This window comes from Ostrinia nubilalis, chromosome 9, assembly GCF_963855985.1.
Source record: "Ostrinia nubilalis chromosome 9, ilOstNubi1.1, whole genome shotgun sequence".
Taxonomy (NCBI): domain Eukaryota; kingdom Metazoa; phylum Arthropoda; class Insecta; order Lepidoptera; family Crambidae; genus Ostrinia; species Ostrinia nubilalis.
This window is the reverse complement of record NC_087096.1, coordinates 7,645,807-7,665,467: the sequence shown is the minus strand read 5'-3', so window position 1 is coordinate 7,665,467 and position 19,661 is coordinate 7,645,807. Positions and strand designations below refer to the sequence as shown.

Below are 19,661 nucleotides of genomic sequence, written 5' to 3'. Positions count from 1 at the left end.
TCAACGGCAGAAGCGGAATATGTGGCCGCTGCTGCAACTACACAAGAGCTGCTGAACCTCATCGGAGTGGCAAGTAATTTGGGTTGTCTGAATGATGTAAAACTATTTGTTGACAATCAAAGTGCAATACTGATGTCAAAAAGTTTTGAAAATTCAAAACGAGCCAAACATATTGACATCAAATACCATTTCTTAAAAGATATCATAAGTAAAAACATCATATCAATTCAATATGTAAACTCTAACAATAACCTTGCTGATATTATGACTAAAAGTTTATGTTCTGAAAAGTTTAGTAACATATGCACTAAAATAATTGCTTAGCAATTTTATGATTATCTTAATAGAAAGTATGGTTTATGTTTGTTAATTTAGAGTCATAGATTTGTTTAAAATTAGTTAAATAAATAAATAATAAAGTAATTAGTTTAGTTATAAAATTAGTTTAACTCAATATTTGTAAGAAAACCTTAATGCATAATTGGACAGCAATTAAGAGGTGGTGTTATCGATTATTGTATCTGGCTGGTAATCGCTGTTCCAATGCCTTAACGTTTTTATGATTAAAAATATATTTTGAAGTTTCTCTGTGGTCTATTGAAAATAAAAGAATGGCGGCGATTGCCTTCGTAAGATCGTAAAAACTGTGTTTAATTTAATATCACAAAGTAAAACTTAAAACTCATATTCGCTACAAGAGTAATAAAAACGGTACCGGTCTGTTTGTCAACAAACATGATTGTTTAGCTCGAAAGCCCTAATTTCAGGAATAAAATATTTACATACCTACAAGTTTGTACGGAACCCTCGGTGCGTGAGTCCTACTCGCACTTGGCTGGTTTATTTTTTTTTATGGTGCATATCAAAAAGTTACCCACTTCATCGGTATTATTTTGTGTATGTCATTGATGACTATGCGTCATTAAAAAAACTATTGTCAATGTATCTGTGACATTGACATTCCGTGGTAGGTGACATTTAACAGCTGAGTGAGAGTTTGAGGTTATGATTTGAAATTGAATAATGTTTGATACAACATTGATTAATAAACTTACTAACATTAACTGAATTAATGATGGGAAAAATGATACATTATACCAGGCTGCTGAGGAATATAAGTGTTTTACCAAATACATGGTTTTATACAAGGTAAAATCAATCTAGTAAGTATACTTCATGTTTTCACACCAATTATATGCATTATTCCAAGACATTGTTTTCATTTTAGCTTAATAGGTAAGCGCTTGAAATGCTCAGATTCTGGAAACAGTGGTTTTGAAGTGGACAAGATCAGGAACTTTAGTATTGTGGCGCACGTCGATCATGGAAAAAGCACCCTTGCTGATAGGTTACTTGAATTAACTGGTGTTATAAAGCCAGGCACAGAACATGCACAAATCCTGGATAATTTGCAGGTAATAACCATAGTTATAAAAGCTTATCTTTGAATCTACTAATTATTATTTATAGAAAACAACAGTGATACATTGAAAATGTTATTTATAAGATTTAGACTTAGGATTTCTATTACTGATTGGCTTTCTGGCGGTAGCCAACGACTAATGTCGCTGTGTTATGTTATTGCTAACAGGTCGAAAGGGAGAGAGGGATCACTGTGAAAGCTGTTACAGCATCATTGGATTATACACACAATAATGAGAAATATCTACTGAACCTGATAGATACACCTGGACATGTAGACTTCTCTAATGAGGTAAACTACTTATTATCAAACTAATATCGTAAATATGTGTTTTTTTTAATTTGCTACTGCTTTTTTATCTTTTCAGGTGGTTCGTAGTGTTACTGCTTGCCAAGGGGTAATACTATTGGTTGATGCAAATGAGGGTATTCAAGCCCAAACTGTTGCTGTCCATTCTTTAGCCAAAAAAAACAACTTAGTGATAATCCCAACTTTAAACAAAGTAGATCTACCTAGAGCTGATCCTGACAAAGTGAAGGCACAACTAAAATCTGTATTTAATATAGAACCAGACACAGTAATGAGTATATCTGCAAAAAAAGGTTGGGGTGTTAAGGAGTTGTTAGAGGCTGTAATACAAAGAATTCCCCCTCCACAAGTAAATAATGACGATCACTTTAGAGCCCATATAATAGACACATGGCATGACAAATACAGAGGAGTTCTATGCTTGGCATATATCCATTCTGGCAAGGTCAGAGTTGGCCAATCAGTAAGATGGAGGTCTGATACTAAGCAGCATTCTGTGAAATATTTGGCACTTCTGAGACCTAAAGAGGAAGCAATAGAAGAAGCTGTGGCTGGTCAAGTGGTAATGGTAGGTAAGTGTTGTATTTATAAATACTTAGCTGAGATTTTTAACTTGCAAAATATACTGCCACAGTCATATTATCACTAGCAGAAGGTTATGGGTTCAAGTTCTGTACTTCTGTCTGAGGCAGTTCTTTCATTCAAATGAAAAATTATGTTAATATGTTAAAATCAATAAGTGACACGAAAAATACAGAAAATTAAATGTCTTAAACATTTAAGTCTTAAAGGCCACCTTCTATCAACGGGAGCGCGTGGTAAGTAACTTGCTTCTGAATGTATTGTAACTTCCTACTTTTTTATATTTTTAAACCGGCAGACAGTGGTGACTGAGTTTGTTGCGGCGCTTCTTAGCACTTGCCAAATGTTCGTCAAGAAGGGCTGGTAGGGCAAAAAAAGAATGAGACATGTATAGGCTCCTTAAGAGCATTTGACGATTTGCAAGTACTAATTTAATTAGTCTAAACAAATAAAGAACATTTTGATTTTGATTTTGAAGCATTATAAATGCAAAAAAAAAAACATTAGAATTAACAAAGACTGACTTAAAAATATTTATTTTCTTGCCTGTTTCAGGTTGTGGGCCAAGAGGAGGTGGTAATGTCGGCGATCAATTGCTTGCCATCGAGTGCTCAGAGAATGCTAATGCCAGCAGCATGCCAGCTGTAAGACACATGGTCTATGCTGGTATCTTTCCAGCTGATCAATCTCAACACACACTCCTCAGTGATGCTATTAAGAAACTGGCCTTAAATGATTCTGCTGTGTCTGTAAAGAATGATACTAGGTATTATCTCAACCTTTTAAGTTGTTCATCAACAGCCCTTTACAGTCCACTGCTGGACTATGAGCCTCCTCTACTATAGTGGAGGGTTTTGCCATAATCTCCACGCTTGGCAGGCGGGTTGGAGATCGCAGTTTAAAAGATTGATGTTTTTCAGAGAGCGCTGCTGCCCATTCTCTGTTTGATGTGTAGTCCCTAAGTCGCCTCTTACGACACCCGCGGGAAGAGTAGGGGTTGGTGACAAATGTATTCTACTCTGCCGTCACCACACGGCTAAGTTTAAGTTGTTATTAATAACTAAATGTGCACTAAGTCTAGGCGCACACCACCGACTTTTACTTGGGCCCGATTCTAATTTGTATGAAGAAATGGCCAATACCAAATCGGTGTAATGAGCGCACTTTAATACATTTCCTAATACTGATTAACTGCCTGACTAAACTATAGGCCGACAAAAAATCGGTGGTCTGCGCCTAGGCTTAATCCTAAACATTTTTTTAAATTATTTATTTATTAACAACCAGTGTATTTGCCAGTATTATTGTTTAAAAATCCTAAACATCATTCTTATAAATTTTACAGTCCTGCATTAGGCCAAGGCTGGAGAGTTGGATTCTTAGGTCTACTCCACTTAGATGTGTTCACTCAGCGTCTATTACAAGAATATAAGGCGGAAGCTATACTGACTGCCCCTTCTGTTCCATATAAAATAAAGTAAGTTTCAAAATTGACGATTTTTCTGTTCTATGTCTATACCTATAATTCTGTTATAAATAATATTATATTTTTCAGAGTACAAGGTGCTAAAGCCATAAAAGAATTTAAAGGTGAAGAAGTTATTATAACAAATCCCTTGTCATTGCCCGAAGCTTCGAATATTGCTGAATATTTCGAACCATTTGTAATAGGTTTGTGTCTGCAAAATATTTGATAAGCGTAGCTGCACATGGGCTTCACGCCACAGCCACAAACGCGGAGAAACTAAAAGCGGCTACAAAATGTAGGTAGCTGAAGCGCGCGACAGCCACTTGTGGTCGATGGCCGCCACTTGTGGTCGATGGCCGCTACTTATGGTCGATGGACGCCACTTGTGGTCGATGGCCGCTACTTTTACACCCATGCAGGTTCACTTATGATGTTAGAGAGACAGGGCGCGCAAGTGGCGTCTAGCCAGAGCAGACCACAAGAAGCGAGCAGCGGCGTTTTTCTGCGTGTGGCGGAAACCGGCGTCAACTGTCTGCGGCGAGTCCACATAAAATGTATGAAAACTTCAGGAAACTTGTTTTGTGGTTGTGACCGGTGGCCCGTGTGCTGCGACTCTTCAATTTATTTTTTAAATAATTAGTGTAATGTTTGTACTAATATCCTTGCTTATGTAGACGTTCTAATCTTGCAGGTACCATAATAACACCAGTCGAGTATATCGGGCCAGTCACTACACTTTGCATAGACCGTCGAGGCACGCCCCTTCCCTCCAGTGCTGTGGATGACCAAATGACAATGATGCAATTTATACTGCCACTATCCGAGGTCGTAATTGATTTTCATGATACTCTAAAAAGTATAACTTCAGGATTTGCCAGTTTCGATTACCAGGATTATGGATTTCACCCCAGTGCATTAGTTAGAGTAAGTTTTTTAAATGTTCAATTTTTTAAGTTACATAATAATGTTTTGGGTAACAATAACTCAATGGTTTTAGTGTTGGACTGCCGATTATAATGTCGTTACTCCGAACCCCGTCGATCGCTGAACTATTGTGATTTGTGTTAACAAGCAATTTAATTAGCTGGGATAGTTAACTTTACCAAATAATAATGAAGTTAATTATCTTTATAGATGGATATCCTACTCAATGGTGTTTTAGTCGAGGAGTTATCGACTATTGTGCACGTCAGCCGCCTGGAGTACAATGCTAGAAGACTCACCGAAAAACTGAAAGAAATGATTCCCCGTCAGATGGTACAGGTGAGTGTATTATGAAGTACCTAAAAATGTATATTTAGAGCCTCCGCTAAAATTTGGGCGGACGCCCGCGCGCGGTTCTGTATCAAAAATTATTACGAACAGCTCACGCGCACCCGCCTGCCCGCGGCATTTCTATGCATTAAAAGACGGGAGCACGCGGCGGGCACCCGCGCGAGTTTTGGCGAAGGCCCATAAGTATGTTCATCAATTCTGAATCTTGTACAATGTTTCGTTTTGACTTTCAGGTCGCAATCCAAGCTGTGGTATCTGGAAAAGTTTTTGCTAGGGAAACTATCAAAGCTTATAGGAAAGATGTTACTGCAAAACTGGTGAGTAATTTCAGCGATTTGTACCTCAAAACCGTAAGGTTGTTGCCACCATATTTTGAAAAAAGTTCAAAACCAATGAAAAATATTTTTCTCTATAGCAGTTTAAGGGTTAATGAGCATCTACAGCACAATGTGTAACTAGTTTAGTTAGTATGACCTAGCAGTTATTCAACCCACATATAGAATAACAATAGTGGGAATAGTTAATAAAAGTAATTGCGCATTAATGGACGCCATAATCAAACTGAAATATTGTTTTAGTATGGTGGAGATGTGACGAGAAGAAAAAAGTTACTGAAACAACAAGCAGAAGGGAAAAAGAAAATGAGAAGTGTTGCCAACATTAAAATACCCAGAAATACATTTATAGATGTACTAAAAAAATGATTTAATAAATTATAATATGAGCTTTAATAAAACCAGTTCTATTATTTAGTATAGAAATAATGCGGCTACTTAGGTCATTTAATAAGTAAAACAAGTGTTTGGATATTTATAAAAATATTTCGTTTATTACATAGCAGCAGATTATGATAGGATTCCTGTATGCTTAATATCACAAAAGGCTACATGTTGTGTAAAGCAAATTATAATTCGTATTTTAAAATAAAACCTTACAAAAACGGGAATGGTTACCTCTATTCACGAATATATGAATTCTAGCATTATTTTCCAACATGAACATTGATTTGCACAAGTTAAAGAAAATTGTAGTCTAAAAAAGAATATAAGTAGTAATATTGTGTTTTGTAATAACAAATAAGCACTCATTATTTAAACTTACCTATATTAACTGAATGAACATTAAAATACATTTTTAAATTGGTCCTGTCGTGGGATTGAATAGTGCCTTGCGAAATAATCTAATAAAGTATTCATAAGTCAAGAAAAAATATAACATTTAGGTGCTTTAGAAATACAAGGTGAGTTTGATAAAGGCCTTTAAATATTGCACTATGCTGCTTTGCATACTGCTTGAAAAATAATGAATTAACATGTAAGTAGGTATCCTGAGTATAGCTATATGATTGAAAATATTATTTTTATGATATCAGCATACAAAAGTACATAAATGAATACAATATTAATGTCAAAACATATAAACAGTCATAGTTGTCTATTTTTGGCAAATATCCATGGTAATATTTTGTAAGTTCACTTCCATAAATTTTAATAAGGTACTTTTGATTCTCAAGTTCTAGAAGTTAAAACTTTCATCACACACGATCAATATATCAATCCTTCATACAAAAAATCCATACTTATTGACAGTAAAATAACACAAAAGGAAATGAACTTAGAAATAAGCCCATGCACATTATAATATATGTACTAAATAATCAATCATTATTTTTCTCATCTACAATTTTATCAATAGAGTATAGAGTTAAGAATTTAGGCTAATTTTCTTTCACAAGTTTAGTCAACTTTGACTTAGGACTAAACAGTATTATGATGATAGGATAAACACCGATGATATGATATCTTTGGCTAATAAAAAAAAGAAATACTAAGAAGAAGCATTGAATTAATTATTATGTTGTAAAATATTTTACATTCTTAATTTCAAGCATCAAGAAGTCCTAAAAATATATTATAAGTACTACATACAGTTTATTTCTTAATAATTTGTTGTTAACATAGTTGTTCAGTCATACAGACAATCTGTCCAAATCATACATGATGTAAATGAAATCGTAGATTTCTCATTGTTATCAGTTCATTATGTTATCGCAAAATTTCAGTCAGTGTCAATATGGATTTTTGAATGTTGTGAAGTACTTTTATGATGCTGCCTAAAGCATCCAATCTCCCTCTTAGAACGGGACAACATTTGTGGTATTAATTAATCTAAGTGATGTATTTATGATGCAACCAACCAACCTTTCAAGATATACGCGATTTCATTTAGACCTTGTAGGACATGTTTGATGCATTTATGATTTGCAAAATTAAAGATAACATTTTGTAATGTTTATTTAAATCAATAACATTTATGAAGTTAAACACAACACGCAATAGATTTTGACAAATATAGGTAATTATATTAAAATTCAGTTGTACTGATTTTGAAAATCACATTAAAAATTTAATTTCAACATTACATAATGTTCGAGTGACACGTTCGTAACTTGCAATATTTGTAAGTCATTGAATTCTTCTATAATTATAATTTACATTATAAAGTTAAAAAACTTGCTTTTATCTGTAACATACTTAAAATACAAAAAATCTGCACCGTGTCGTAAGTATTCGTCATCTATCCAAAAAACTAGTGTCTATTACTAATAAAATAGGGTTTACACACTGAAAATGAGAAGCGGACTTTTTCCGAAACAATCATTCTCGCCTCAGCAAAAGTGAGCCTCATATTTTAATTAAATTACTTACAATATTAATGCAAATAATCCAATTGTAGGAATGTGCCAACTCAACCTAGGAGTTTCAAACTTTTATGTAGGATATTTAATTTTGTCTGTCACTTATAAGGACATTTTTAATGGAAGAAATACGCGTAAGATGAAATAGCGTTTTCGTATGTCTGTTGAAACTCCTTAAATTATACAGCAAGTTGTGCACTTCCTTTTACTCGCATATGTCGTGTTTATTTGCGGTCATTGACTATACCACAATAAAATTTCATATCTATAGGCAAACCCCTTTTACCGAAAAAAGGTTTTTTGTCATAGCTACTTAACAAATCAATTTATAATTTCTCAGTCATTATAAAATAAGGGCGAGACATCAATGGCCATTGGGAAGTTCGTAGCGTCGTTTTTTATTTTAGCAGCAGGCATATTATTGTTTTGTATTAATCATTACTTGTTTGTACTCATTACAAATGCCGTTACGAATCCCTCTATAGATTATGAGGCGAGTAAAACCTTAACCTTAAAACATCTAATGGGTATCTTTTATTTTTTGAAACCAATAAAATCAATTATCTAGATAGGCGAGACACAGATTTTATTCGTGAGTAACTATGTGGTCCATAAAATGTATTGTTCCTTTAATAATATGTGTTCCTTCCATTAAAGGTATTTGTTGCTGCTAAAATAAAATAAAAACAATGCCAATTTTACCCAGACCCTTCGATGCCAATTACATGTAAGTCAAAAAGAAAACATCACTGAAGTCCATTAAACTTGGCTGACTTATTTCATCCAGCTTCATCATTGCAGCATTTATTTATCTATCCTCGGATGTTTCCAGAAACTGGGCATATACATCTCTTGTACACTCACCTTTTTCATTGAATTTGTATTTGTAGTATGATCCATCAGCACAAATTACTGAAAAATAAAATTAATGTGATGAAATTATAGCTAATAATATTACTTAATAAAATATAGGCAATCTAAACAAAATTATGTCTTACTAAAATGTTACTCAGATATAACAAAATTGTATAACAATTTATAATTATAATCAATTCTTACCTATTATAGAACTCTTATCTACTCCAAATGCACAAATGCATGGAGGCCCATTTGGTATAGTAAACTTGCAGAAACTCCAATTACTAGAAAAATATTTGGGTAAGAAATTCACAGTTGCCAAGCTTGACTGCTTATTCAATTTCTCATCTTCTAGACTGAATACATGAACTGTTCCATGGTCCGATGTCACACACAAGTTAGTGCTTGTGTGGTTAAAGTTAATACAGTAGATAGTTGCCTGAAACAAATTGTCTTACTATAATGAGCATAATAAATAAAAAATGTAAAAGCAATAAGTGTGTTAGGGAACATTTTTGGAATTCACATAAAAATCCATGAAAATAATGTATTCTGGAATTTGTGTAAATAACTATAAATATTATATTTGTTTATACCACTGAAAGACTGTAATACTATTGAGTTCTTTTTTTGAGATACTGATTAAGTATGAAGAAGCAACACAAAGACACAAAGAGCTTCTTTACATCAATTAATATGCATGAAAAATGCATTCCCATTGTGATCCCTCAGTGCACCTATCAGAACCTTAAAATTTGATTCATGTAAAATAAAAAGGAAGTACATAATTCAACAAAAAAGAATTGAAGCATAAAATGCAAACTTAAACGGTCACACAATTTAATTATCATATTTTGCTTATTTACTTGTTTTCTCTTATTCAATTAAACAAAATTGAAATTAGCCTTTACCTGATGAGCCCCTCGTCTTAATTCAGCAAGCTTTTGTCCGGTAGAAGTGTCAAATACACGAATGAGTGTGCCTTTGGTCGAGGCAGTGGCCAGCCTAGTGCCTCCTACGTTCAGAGCCAGGCAGCCCAGTGGAGCCTCGTGAGCAGCTATTAGATGTCCTTCTGGTGCTGTGCTGGTTCCTGCATGACTGCTCAACTCCACCAGCTTTGAAACAAAGAAGTAATAAATGAAGAAAAATGTGCATTTATTAAAAAAAATATGAAGGTAGTAAAAAAAATCTTACTTGAACATGACCGGGTTTTCTACTTGGATAGGCAAGCAATGCATTATTGCTGTTTGGGCACACAACACATAGCCCACGAGAGTTTTGGCATGTCTCAAAAACATGAAGTAGCTGTGGCTGAGCAGTAAATGTATAAACCTTTATTAAATTTTCTGAAAACAGTAAAATTAGTTCATTTCATCTTCTGTTAGTCACTGGAAGTATTAGATATTTGTGTGTACAGATAAGATAACAAACATTACCCAAAACAACAACAATTCGATCTCTGCGTAGCTTCACAGCTTTAACAGGGCTATTAAAATCAAGGGAAATAGCAGAATCTTTCTTCAAATCATCCCAAATGATAACTCTGTTTGGAGGATAAACGGGGGTTTTTCCACCCCCGACTAAAGCCATATAGTTACATCTAAACAACATCTCTACGTAAGACAGGCCTCCTTCGGCGAAATTTTGCCTTTCTTTTTCTTTCAAAGGATCACTATTAAAGACGCGGAACCCATTCTCAGTGCCACAAGCGAAACAACCTGAAAAAATTACGAAACAAAAAGTGAATAACAGTAAACGATTTCTAGATAGACAAGAAATGTAGGTACCTTCACCTTGTAACATTTGTTTACCTTGATCTTGGTTAAAACCCACATACAATAGGCCATTTCCAAACGCGTTATCTTCAGATAAGTTCATTGTAAAGATCGAATAAAAAAATAATAAGATTGTAATTAAAACAATAAACAAAATGTAACTTCAATCACCATTGCACACTCCATCAACTTTGCGGCAAATTGACAACTAGTTGACAAGTCTAGTTTGCTTGCCACATGAAAAAAAGTTACAGCCCAAAGAAAACAGTCTCACTATATGTTGAGCTCGAGCTCAGTCAGTTGAACTGGTGCATCATTATGCTGTTGTTTACACGACTAAAGTGAACCTAAGCACAGGATTCTTTTAATGTGTTATTTTTTTATTTATAATGAAAGGATTTTTCGTTTAAATTGATTAAAAAAATTAATTAAATCGAGTCATTGGCCTCTCTGAAGGGTTCTTCATGACGCGCTAGGTGCGTCATGTAATCTGTTAGGCAGCATATTGCCATGACTTTGTCCCTTTTACCTACCTACTGTATTGAGAGACTTTGACCAATTCATTTTAACAATATTTGTTTATCCAATTTACATTTTAATCCTATTTCTGCTGATACACTTTCAGGCGCTTAAAATTTTTACTAGTCCCAAAGGTTGCCTGGAAGAAAATTCTATTTTGCATCAGGTTCGTCTTTTGTTCAATAGTCTTACTTAAATAAATACATAAAATGTGACTTAATACATATTTATTTCAGGAAATACAAAAATTGCAGTATGTAACATTTTTTTAATAATTAAATTTACCAAAACATAAAAACCTTTAATATATTCTGACTTAAGAACTAGCTACTTGTTTTAATGGCCCCTCTAAATACTGAGCAATGGCATTTATTTTCTCTTTCAATATTCCAAAACCTACTGTTTCTTTGGCATAAAGACACAGTAATAGATTTGCTACTTGAGTTATAGCTATCTTCCCATCTAAGCAGTCTACTAGAATCAAGTGCAATCTATCTTCTTTAAACACGTTTCTTCCATGCTTTTCGTACGCAGCCCACACGTTACTAGCGATAGCAGCCGTAACCCTGGCGTCCTTGTCGTTGTAGCCAGAGTAAGCAAGTAGTGCTCCTTGATGGTTTAGCAATCTGTAAACATAAAAACTCCATAACTAAAAATATAATCAATATACCTGGCACGAATCAACAAGCACTCTAATCCATTTTTTTAAATAGTTTAATAGTAAAATAATGTAAATGTTTGTAGTAACAAAACAGAATGTTAAATTACAATGTATTTTCCACGCCCCCAGTGTTTGCCTGGCTTAAAACTTGGGTCAAAGCTTTGGGTTTTAACATTTTGTGCTTCACTCGTATTATCTACAGTATAAAACAATTTTAGAGTAAAAATAACGTCTTTATTTGTTTTTGATGCACAAATTTCGCTGTTTTTCAGACTGATTGATGGTCAACAACCATAGAGAAAAGTAATACATAGGAAATAGAGAACCCTCTCTGTCAAATTTTTGAACCTACTAATTGACAGCCTGGTGTTAAATTCCCTGTACTTAACCTACGTACGTAACGCTCACATACATACATAGTCCACGCACACATACATACATAAAGTCCACGCACACATACACACAGTTCACGCACACATACACACAGTTCACGCACACATAGGCCCTCATAACCTTCAAAGAATTATTGTTTTTTTGATGTACAATGTAGAATTTTTTCAAATCCATTATTTTGAAAGTATTTATCTTTATGGTGTACGTATTGTATTATTTTCAAAACAATGGATTTGGAAAAATTCTACATTGCACATGGAAATGCAAATAAACAAAAACTTTTCAATTAATTATTTTACTTTATTTATGAACACACATAATATTATACACCAAAAGCGTCTTTTCGCAAAGTTTTCAACAACACTAAAAAAGCATTTGCACTTTGAGAAAACTCAGATCACTTGTGAACATAACAGAAAGTTTCTTCGCGATTCACGAAGGAACGAACAAAACTCCGATGAACCAGAACAGCAGCAGGTACGAAGGAATGAACTTGAATTTGACTCGACTCTTCAATACTTTAATAGGGCCACAGAACTCATCACAGATTAGAGAGTATGTCTAAAGACAGATAGGAAACGGCCCTAGTATTGGTTAAACGATAAACAAACTGGTACCGAGCTAGATTGTCCAGTAGGTGGCGCTGAATACAATATGGCGTCTGCCGCCCACAGATTAAATATACCTGTCATACTTTTTTATGATCCGTTCCTTTTCATGTATGTTATTTGTTCATGCGGTTAAAAATAAAACTATTGAAGTATCAAATGAAACTTTATTGATGAAATATAACATGAAATATTTTGTTTACGAAAATCAATAAGCATTAAAACCATTGGATTTTAAAAGATTACAGTTACTGTTGTGATTACAGTAGGTACATTGTTTTAGTTTTTACATAATGTACTCACGGCTTGACATTTGTATGTAACTCATACAAAATAAGTTGCGTTATGACATATAGTAAAATAGTTTTTAATGTTCTCCATAAATTCACACGTTCACTCTCACTTTGGTTCTGTCCAATCCAATAGCCACTGTAAGCAGGCCAGATCTACACGTTTCTCACCACCTGTAAAATATATGAAATATTTGTAAATTAAGAGCAAAAAGATGCGCATGTCACCGTAAGACTGTAATCTCCTACATCATCTACATTCTACACTAATATTATAAAGAGTACAGCAGATGAACAAGTGATCTGTCTTATCTACCATACCTATCTTACTGTCTGTTTTGTTTCTAGATTTGCACTACTTTGTTAAATAAAATTAATTTACCTTGTCAAATGTGTACTTGTCAATCAATTACATGTACATTCACAGAATCTGGATTCCACCAATCTGTAATTAAATAATTAACTTTTATTTGATCCTAGTCGAAAAGCGTCAGAGGATAGTGTTAGAATCATTTTGAGGGTGTTTTAAATTTTAAAGGTACTTACCAAATGTTCTTATCAACAGAAGTTAATATTCATCTAATACAAATCTTCCTAATTTAATGCATTTATGTCATGGCATAACTTGCAAATGAAATGAGTTCATCGTTTGTAATCAAGCATTCTTGGTCTGGTTTTATTGCTTATATAGGTTTCTTCTAAACTTATTTGAATAGGAAGTAAAGGTTGGTTCATCTGGATTTTAAGTAACAGTTGACAATAATGATCAGCACCGGTGATTCCATAGCAAGCACTTTTATTGTAATTGCAGCTTAACACCTTATAAGTTCGATATTAACCTGAAAAAAATAGGTACTTAGATTCACTGTATAAAACACGTACCTATCATCATTCACTGTGTCCTGCAATCTATGCCTGCAATGTACCTACGTGTATTGTATTTTGGGTCCAAACTCCAAAGTATGTTGTTACTCCATGAAACGATCCATATTTAGTTTCCATTGATTTAAATGGAGTTATGAATGATATTGTAATGAAGATTTAATCCTTTGTGTGGTTCAATACTTGATAAAACATGATGTTGCTGCAAGCTGCAATAACCTTTCTCGAGTGGATATCTTACTTGAGAGAAATTTCTTCTTAAAACAAACATCAATCCAACTGGCAATCCATGCACATGTAGTTCTTATTAATATTGATTGAGAAATTATTGATTTTAGATAAAATTTGTTTAAAGAAAAACACGTTTTTTCGATGAAAATTTTTGACGTTTTTTTTTTTTAATAATGTCACAGTTGTAGACTTGAGACGGAACTAAATTGATTAAAGTGAAAATTACGACTTTGAATTAATATACTTTTAAATAAACATTTCATTTATAGAATGCAAATAGATTCAATAAAATAATTTATAAATAAAAGTTGAAGTTGTAATTCGAAAATGTTTACTAACTTGATTCCAGACACGCAAAAGACCATTGCCATTGTCGCATAAAGGACAACTATAAAAAAAGTCACTTCCTCTCGGAACTGTCAAAAAAATTCACTCTCTATGGAGCTGTCAAACTCTATGGCGTTTCCACCCCGTGGAACTCATAAACGATGGCTAAGAAAACAAGAATGCATTCAACCTAACAAAAACAACACCGGCCATTTTGGAGGAAAAACAAAGTTGCCATATGTTAAATAGTAATTTCTACTACTCTATTATGTAAATTATAACAAAAAATGTCACCGTTCAGTTTTAAATTAAAACAAATTAATTTCATTTTAAAAAAAGTTTTCACATTGTAATTAACAATATTCTGAAATATATTTTAATTAAGAAAAAAATGAAAATATGAAGGAAACAGGAGCAGCGACATCTAAAGCGTTTTAGGGTAGTTAAAAAGTATTGCTTCCTCATTGTTATAGCATTGCTGCAAAATCTGAAAAGCTTTTAAATATTTTAAGATGTGTTTCTGGAGTCTGGTGGGGTGCTCACCCAGCGTCATTAAGACTTTTATACAATGCTATTATAAGAAGTGTACTTGACTATGGCAGTTTCTATCTAGAGCCTTGTAATTTAGTTGGTTTAAGTAAATTGGATGCGATTCAATCTAAAGCGCTAAGGATTATAGCTGGTGCTATGAAATCGAGTCCAATCAATGCCTTGCAAGCTGAATGTGTTGAGCCCCCATTGAAATTACGCCGCCAATATTTATGTGACAAGTATCTTTTCCGTGTACCTACTTCAATTTGCTGACCATCCTATATATAGCAAACTCAACAGACTTAATGATTTAATTGATACTTCCTCTTATTGGTCACGTAAATCTCCTCCTTGTGTGATTATTAGTTTTCGTAAATTTATATCAATCCAAGCCCCAGTCCACAGAACCTCCTTTCTTCCGATATTTTCTGTAAATTTTGAATCCCTTATTCTTACTCCGACAATTCATTTCAACCTAGACATACATAAGGATGACTACAATGCTAACATTAAGTTCAATCAGATCGTAGACGAACACTGGGGCGATTGGCATCATATCTATTGCGATGCATCTAAGCACTCTCCAACGGGTCATGTTGGCGTTGGCGCATACCATAAACAATATCATATTGTCCAGAAAATAAAACTCCGTCCAGAATCATCAGTCTTTACAGGAGAATGTTTTGGACTGTTTAAGGCTTTAGAGTATGCTCTCCTTATGAAATTAAACACAACTGTAATATTTTGTGACTCTAAAAGTGCTTTGCAGGCATTACATAAATTTCCATTTAAGAACAATACTAATTATCCTATTATTACAGAATGCAGGAAATTACTTCACAAATGTAGTCTTAACAGTCATTTAATTAATTTTGCGTGGATTCCTAGTCATACCAATATTCCAGGAAATGATAAAGCTGATAAGCTGGCCAATGAAGCGGTTGAGTGTGGAGATATACATCCGTACACAAATTATTGCCATGACTTAACGGCAGCCCTTCCCAAAGCTTATCTCAAATCTGCCTGGGATGAGAATTGGGAGTTCACTAGCCAATCTAAGGGGAAACATTACAAGCTCATTCAACCATCCATCCTTTGTAAACCATGGTTTGTTAAAATTAATCTTTCCAAAACAGTTACTACCATTTTAACTAGAATGCGACTTGGTCACGTGTGCACTCCAGCACACTTGGCTAAAATTCATGTACTTGATTATGATTCGTGCACTTGTGGTTCTGGCGTCGGAGACTTAAATCACATATTTTTTTACTGTTGCCTAATGATCGTTCCTCTTTTATTAGTTCTCTTTTAGCCATTAAAATTCCTTTTCCTACATCCATCACTTGCCTATTATATACCAATAACATTGATGTTTATAATATCCTAGCCGAATTTATTACCCATAATAATATAAAATTGTAAATAGTAATGTATATTGTACTTATGTAAATATTATTTTATTTTTATTATTTTGTACTTATATCACACCTAAATTGATCCTATGAAAACCATCCTTTGTTCCGTTTCCTTCCGTAATTGATTCGTTTCCCTACCTTTTAACTTTAACCCAATCCCACCCTGTCTAAACGCAATGTCCGCAAAACTTATGGCAAAACTGAACGCAAAAATCAAGAACCCCGTCGTGGCTAAACGCAATCCGCGAGAGCCATAAAGAAGAAAAAAAAAAAAAAAGTATTGGAATTTATCGACTGAAGTCGCTGTTTGGAAGCAAGTTTGATCGTAGTATGGAAGTTTCCGTACCCTGGTCAACAACAGCTGACTGTGACATCCAAAGTGACATCTAATGACAATTTGTTTCTTAAATTTTTGTAAGCTAAAACATAAATAAATATAACTTGACTTTTTACCTAATTACACAACAAATATTCGTTCTGCCAATGTTATTTCACGGTTATTTTTATTGGTGAAAATAAAACGATAAATTTCTACTAAACCCAATCCATGGCGGCGTTTGGCTGAAAATAGAATTGTTAGCGGTAATAAGAAAAATTGCGTTCGTTTTGCGGTAAGTTCTATCACTGCTAAAAAAATGTATAGGAAAACGTCACTGTCACTGTTGACGATAAAAAAAGTGTCCTCGGTCTTCGCCGAAAGCCGAAAACATGCTCAACTTTTCGGTGGTTGCCATGGTGATCGTCATTTTGCTTACAAATTCTATTTTCGGCCAAACGCCCTCAATGATGTCTGTCACTTCTGTCAGACATCATGTTTGTCTGTGTTTGTCACTTACGTCAGAAATGTCAGTCAGTCACCTCACGTCAATCTTTATTTTGGAGGTTAAAGTATCACGAGGTTGAGTAATTAATTAACTTCTAAATAAAATCTCGTGACAAAAATTAAATGCAACTTATGTTTGGTGAAGAAAAGTGTTAAACTGCGCTAAGATGGGGCGTCACAATAACCAGCTGCCGAACAACCTTACACAACTGCAAAACTTGATCAAAAGGGATCCTGCGTCGTACAAGGAAGAATTTCATCAACAACTCGCTCATTTTGATACTACTTTGGAAATTTTCAACTTAAATCCAACGCAGTATAATAAAAAACTCGATGAACAGTCCATGTTCTTAGCCCAAGTGGCAAAATGCTACCTCAATGAAATGAAACTGTTTCCTCAAAAGATTGTGGATATACTGAAAACACATAATACAATCTTGCACAATGAGATGAGACTGGCTCTATGTAAGTGTCTCATATTACTTCGGAACAAAAATTTCATATCACCGTTTGATTTACTTGAGCTTTTTTTTCAACTGCTGAAATGCCAAGACAAATACCTAAGAGAGTTCTTGAAGACCCACATCATAACAGATATAAAGAATATTAATATGAAACACAAGGACATGAAATTTAATTCAACTCTGCAAAATTTTATATTTTCAATGCTAAAAGATACAGATGCTAGAGCTGCAAAGTTATCAATAGATATTTTGATTGATTTGTACCAAAAAAACATTTGGAATGATCACAAAACTGTGAATATTATTGCTGATATTGGTTGCTTCTCTAAGGTTACAAAAGTGATGGTTGCATCACTCAAGTTTTTCTTGGGCAAAGATGAAGAAGAAAAGGAAGAAGAGTCAGATAGTGAAAATGAGGTGGACCCTCGAGACACAATGATATCCAACAAGTTCAATAAAAAAACAAGGAAGAGAGAAAAAATGGTAGACAAAGTGAAAAAGATTGCCAAAAAGATGAAAAAGAAGAAACAAAAAGCACCATCATTCAATTTTTCTGCTTTACATCTTATAAATAACCCCCAAGGATTTGCTGAAAAATTATTCAAGCAAGTAGAAGCGTCCAATGATAGATTTGAAGTCAAGCTTATGTCTCTTGATGTGGTATCCAGATTAATTGGCTTGCATAATCTGTTTTTGTTTAATTACTATCCATTCATTGCAAGATTACTTATGCCCCACCAGAGAGAAGTTACTCGGATTTTGCAATTTGCTGCTCAAGCCTCACATGAGTTAGTGCCACCTGAAGTCATTGAACCAGTTATGAAAGCTATTGCTAATAACTTTATAACAGAGAGAAACTCAACTGATGTGATGGCAGTTGGATTGAATGCAGTCAGAGAAATTTGTAGTCGCTGTCCTCTTGCAATAGATGAAGATCTCCTTAGAGATTTGGTTCAATATAAAACTTACAAAGAAAAATCTGTTATGATGGCAGCTAGATCACTTATTCAGCTGTATAGACAGTCCATGCCAAATCTTTTACATAAAAAGGACAGAGGAAGGCCAACTGAAGCTTCAATAGAGTTGAAAACCAAGAAGTATGGTGAGATGGAAATCAAAAACTATATTCCTGGCTCAGAGGTTCTTTTGGAAAAAGAGAAGATTAAAGATACAAAGAAGAAAAATAAAGCAAAAGATGACTCTGATAGTGACTCTTGGGTAGATGTGGCATCATCTGATTCTGAAATAGATATACCTACAGATAGTGAAGCTGATGATGATGATGATGAAGATGAAGAACAGGCAAGTGAAGAATCCGAAAATGATGAGGAGGACAATAATGAGGACCAGGAAGAGAGTAAAGTAGATGACAAATCTGTGAATGTATCCAAAAATACTGAAAATCGAAAGATATTGAAAGCAAAACGCAAAGAAAAAGATCTTGATAAAGAAGCTAAAATTAATACTGCCAGGGAAATTGCAATGGAAACGATTTTCACTGATGAAGATTTCAAAAGGATTGAAGCTGCTCAAGTAAAAAAACATATCAGTGGTATCAAGAGGAATAAAAGTGCAGTAGAAGATGAAGATAATGCATCTGGAGAACTTGTGAAACTTTCAGATATTGAGAATATTCACAAAAAACGTAAACATGATAAAAATGCAAGAATGGAAACTGTGCTCAAAGGAAGAGAGGAGAGAGACAAATTTGGACACAAGGACAGAAGGAAAAATATTCACTGTTCTAAAACCAACAGAGAAAAGAGGAAGACCAAAAGTTACCAGATGGTTAAGCATAAAGTAAAAGGAAAAATAAAGAGATCCTTCAAAGATAAGCAAATAGCTTTTAGAAATTATTTGATAAAGCAGAAAAAAATGCGCTAATTATCTCCCATCATCTATATGTTGTTTAATGTATTCATTATATTAAATAATTTTATGGTTAAGTAAATGTTTTATTTTTTATGGACCTATTTCTATGACAAGCAATTAAAAATGCTTCTAAAGCGAAAGGAATTTAACTTGTTTTGTGGCTAGTCATATTTTTATTTTAGACTAATGGTACAAGAATGGTCCTTAAACATAGAAGCTCCCATAAAATGGTCAATCATCAGATTGCTATTTAATAA

At 33.9% G+C, this 19,661-nt stretch overlaps 4 protein-coding genes and 1 long non-coding RNA gene across 5 annotated transcripts; 2 read left to right on the top strand and 3 right to left on the bottom strand.

Annotated features, from left to right (window-relative positions):
- The first annotated feature begins 958 nt into the window (after window positions 1-958).
- On the top strand, window positions 959-5,815 carry LOC135074503 (translation factor GUF1 homolog, mitochondrial). Its single transcript, XM_063968806.1, has 11 exons — window positions 959-1,149; window positions 1,229-1,415; window positions 1,592-1,714; window positions 1,791-2,304; window positions 2,870-3,080; window positions 3,660-3,791; window positions 3,870-3,985; window positions 4,474-4,706; window positions 4,917-5,045; window positions 5,291-5,374; window positions 5,636-5,815. Exons 1-11 carry the CDS (start codon window positions 1,073-1,075, stop codon window positions 5,759-5,761), a joined length of 1,932 nt encoding a protein of 643 aa, XP_063824876.1. The 5' UTR covers window positions 959-1,072; the 3' UTR covers window positions 5,762-5,815.
- Window positions 5,816-5,858: 43 nt separating this feature from the next.
- LOC135074504 (WD repeat domain phosphoinositide-interacting protein 3) lies at window positions 5,859-10,584 on the bottom strand. The gene is made up of 6 exons (XM_063968807.1): window positions 10,425-10,584; window positions 10,050-10,331; window positions 9,808-9,959; window positions 9,525-9,728; window positions 8,815-9,052; window positions 5,859-8,667 (listed from the first exon to the last, which is right to left on the bottom strand). The coding sequence occupies exons 1-6, from the start codon at window positions 10,489-10,491 to the stop codon at window positions 8,564-8,566; spliced, it is 1,047 nt and encodes a 348-aa protein (XP_063824877.1). The 5' UTR covers window positions 10,492-10,584; the 3' UTR covers window positions 5,859-8,563.
- A 533-nt stretch (window positions 10,585-11,117) lies between these two features.
- Window positions 11,118-11,871, bottom strand: LOC135074970 (ragulator complex protein LAMTOR2 homolog). The gene is made up of 2 exons (XM_063969335.1): window positions 11,676-11,871; window positions 11,118-11,533 (listed from the first exon to the last, which is right to left on the bottom strand). Exons 1-2 carry the CDS (start codon window positions 11,741-11,743, stop codon window positions 11,224-11,226), a joined length of 378 nt encoding a protein of 125 aa, XP_063825405.1. The 5' UTR covers window positions 11,744-11,871; the 3' UTR covers window positions 11,118-11,223.
- Window positions 11,872-12,722: 851 nt separating this feature from the next.
- LOC135074501 (uncharacterized) lies at window positions 12,723-14,155 on the bottom strand. The gene is made up of 4 exons (XR_010257855.1): window positions 13,790-14,155; window positions 13,406-13,698; window positions 13,242-13,304; window positions 12,723-13,033 (listed from the first exon to the last, which is right to left on the bottom strand). It is a non-coding gene; the product is annotated as an uncharacterized LOC135074501 (long non-coding RNA).
- A 2,936-nt stretch (window positions 14,156-17,091) lies between these two features.
- On the top strand, window positions 17,092-19,483 carry LOC135074500 (protein SDA1 homolog). The gene has a single exon (XM_063968805.1). The coding sequence runs from the start codon at window positions 17,236-17,238 to the stop codon at window positions 19,414-19,416; it is 2,181 nt and encodes a 726-aa protein (XP_063824875.1). The 5' UTR covers window positions 17,092-17,235; the 3' UTR covers window positions 19,417-19,483.
- The last annotated feature ends 178 nt before the right edge of the window (window positions 19,484-19,661 follow it).

What these genes read in the sequence shown, in the direction of transcription:
- LOC135074503 (XM_063968806.1), top strand. Translation starts at nt 1,073, where the DNA reads ATGATGGGAAAAATGATACATTATACCAGGCTGCTGAGGAATATAAGT. An exon ending in ATGTAGACTTCTCTAATGAG is followed by an intron (nt 1,715 to 1,790) that starts GTAAACTACTTA and finishes TTATCTTTTCAG; the next exon opens with GTGGTTCGTAGTGTTACTGC. An exon ending in ACCCCAGTGCATTAGTTAGA is followed by an intron (nt 4,707 to 4,916) that starts GTAAGTTTTTTA and finishes TTATCTTTATAG; the next exon opens with ATGGATATCCTACTCAATGG.
- LOC135074504 (XM_063968807.1), bottom strand. Translation starts at nt 10,491, where the DNA reads ATGAACTTATCTGAAGATAACGCGTTTGGAAATGGCCTATTGTATGTG. An exon ending in GAAAACCCGGTCATGTTCAA is followed by an intron (nt 9,729 to 9,807) that starts GTAAGATTTTTT and finishes TTTGTTTCAAAG; the next exon opens with CTGGTGGAGTTGAGCAGTCA. An exon ending in TAAGACGAGGGGCTCATCAG is followed by an intron (nt 9,053 to 9,524) that starts GTAAAGGCTAAT and finishes AATTTGTTTCAG; the next exon opens with GCAACTATCTACTGTATTAA.
- LOC135074970 (XM_063969335.1), bottom strand. Translation starts at nt 11,743, where the DNA reads ATGTTAAAACCCAAAGCTTTGACCCAAGTTTTAAGCCAGGCAAACACT. An exon ending in GGGGGCGTGGAAAATACATT is followed by an intron (nt 11,534 to 11,675) that starts GTAATTTAACAT and finishes TTATGTTTACAG; the next exon opens with ATTGCTAAACCATCAAGGAG.
- LOC135074500 (XM_063968805.1), top strand. Translation starts at nt 17,236, where the DNA reads ATGGGGCGTCACAATAACCAGCTGCCGAACAACCTTACACAACTGCAA.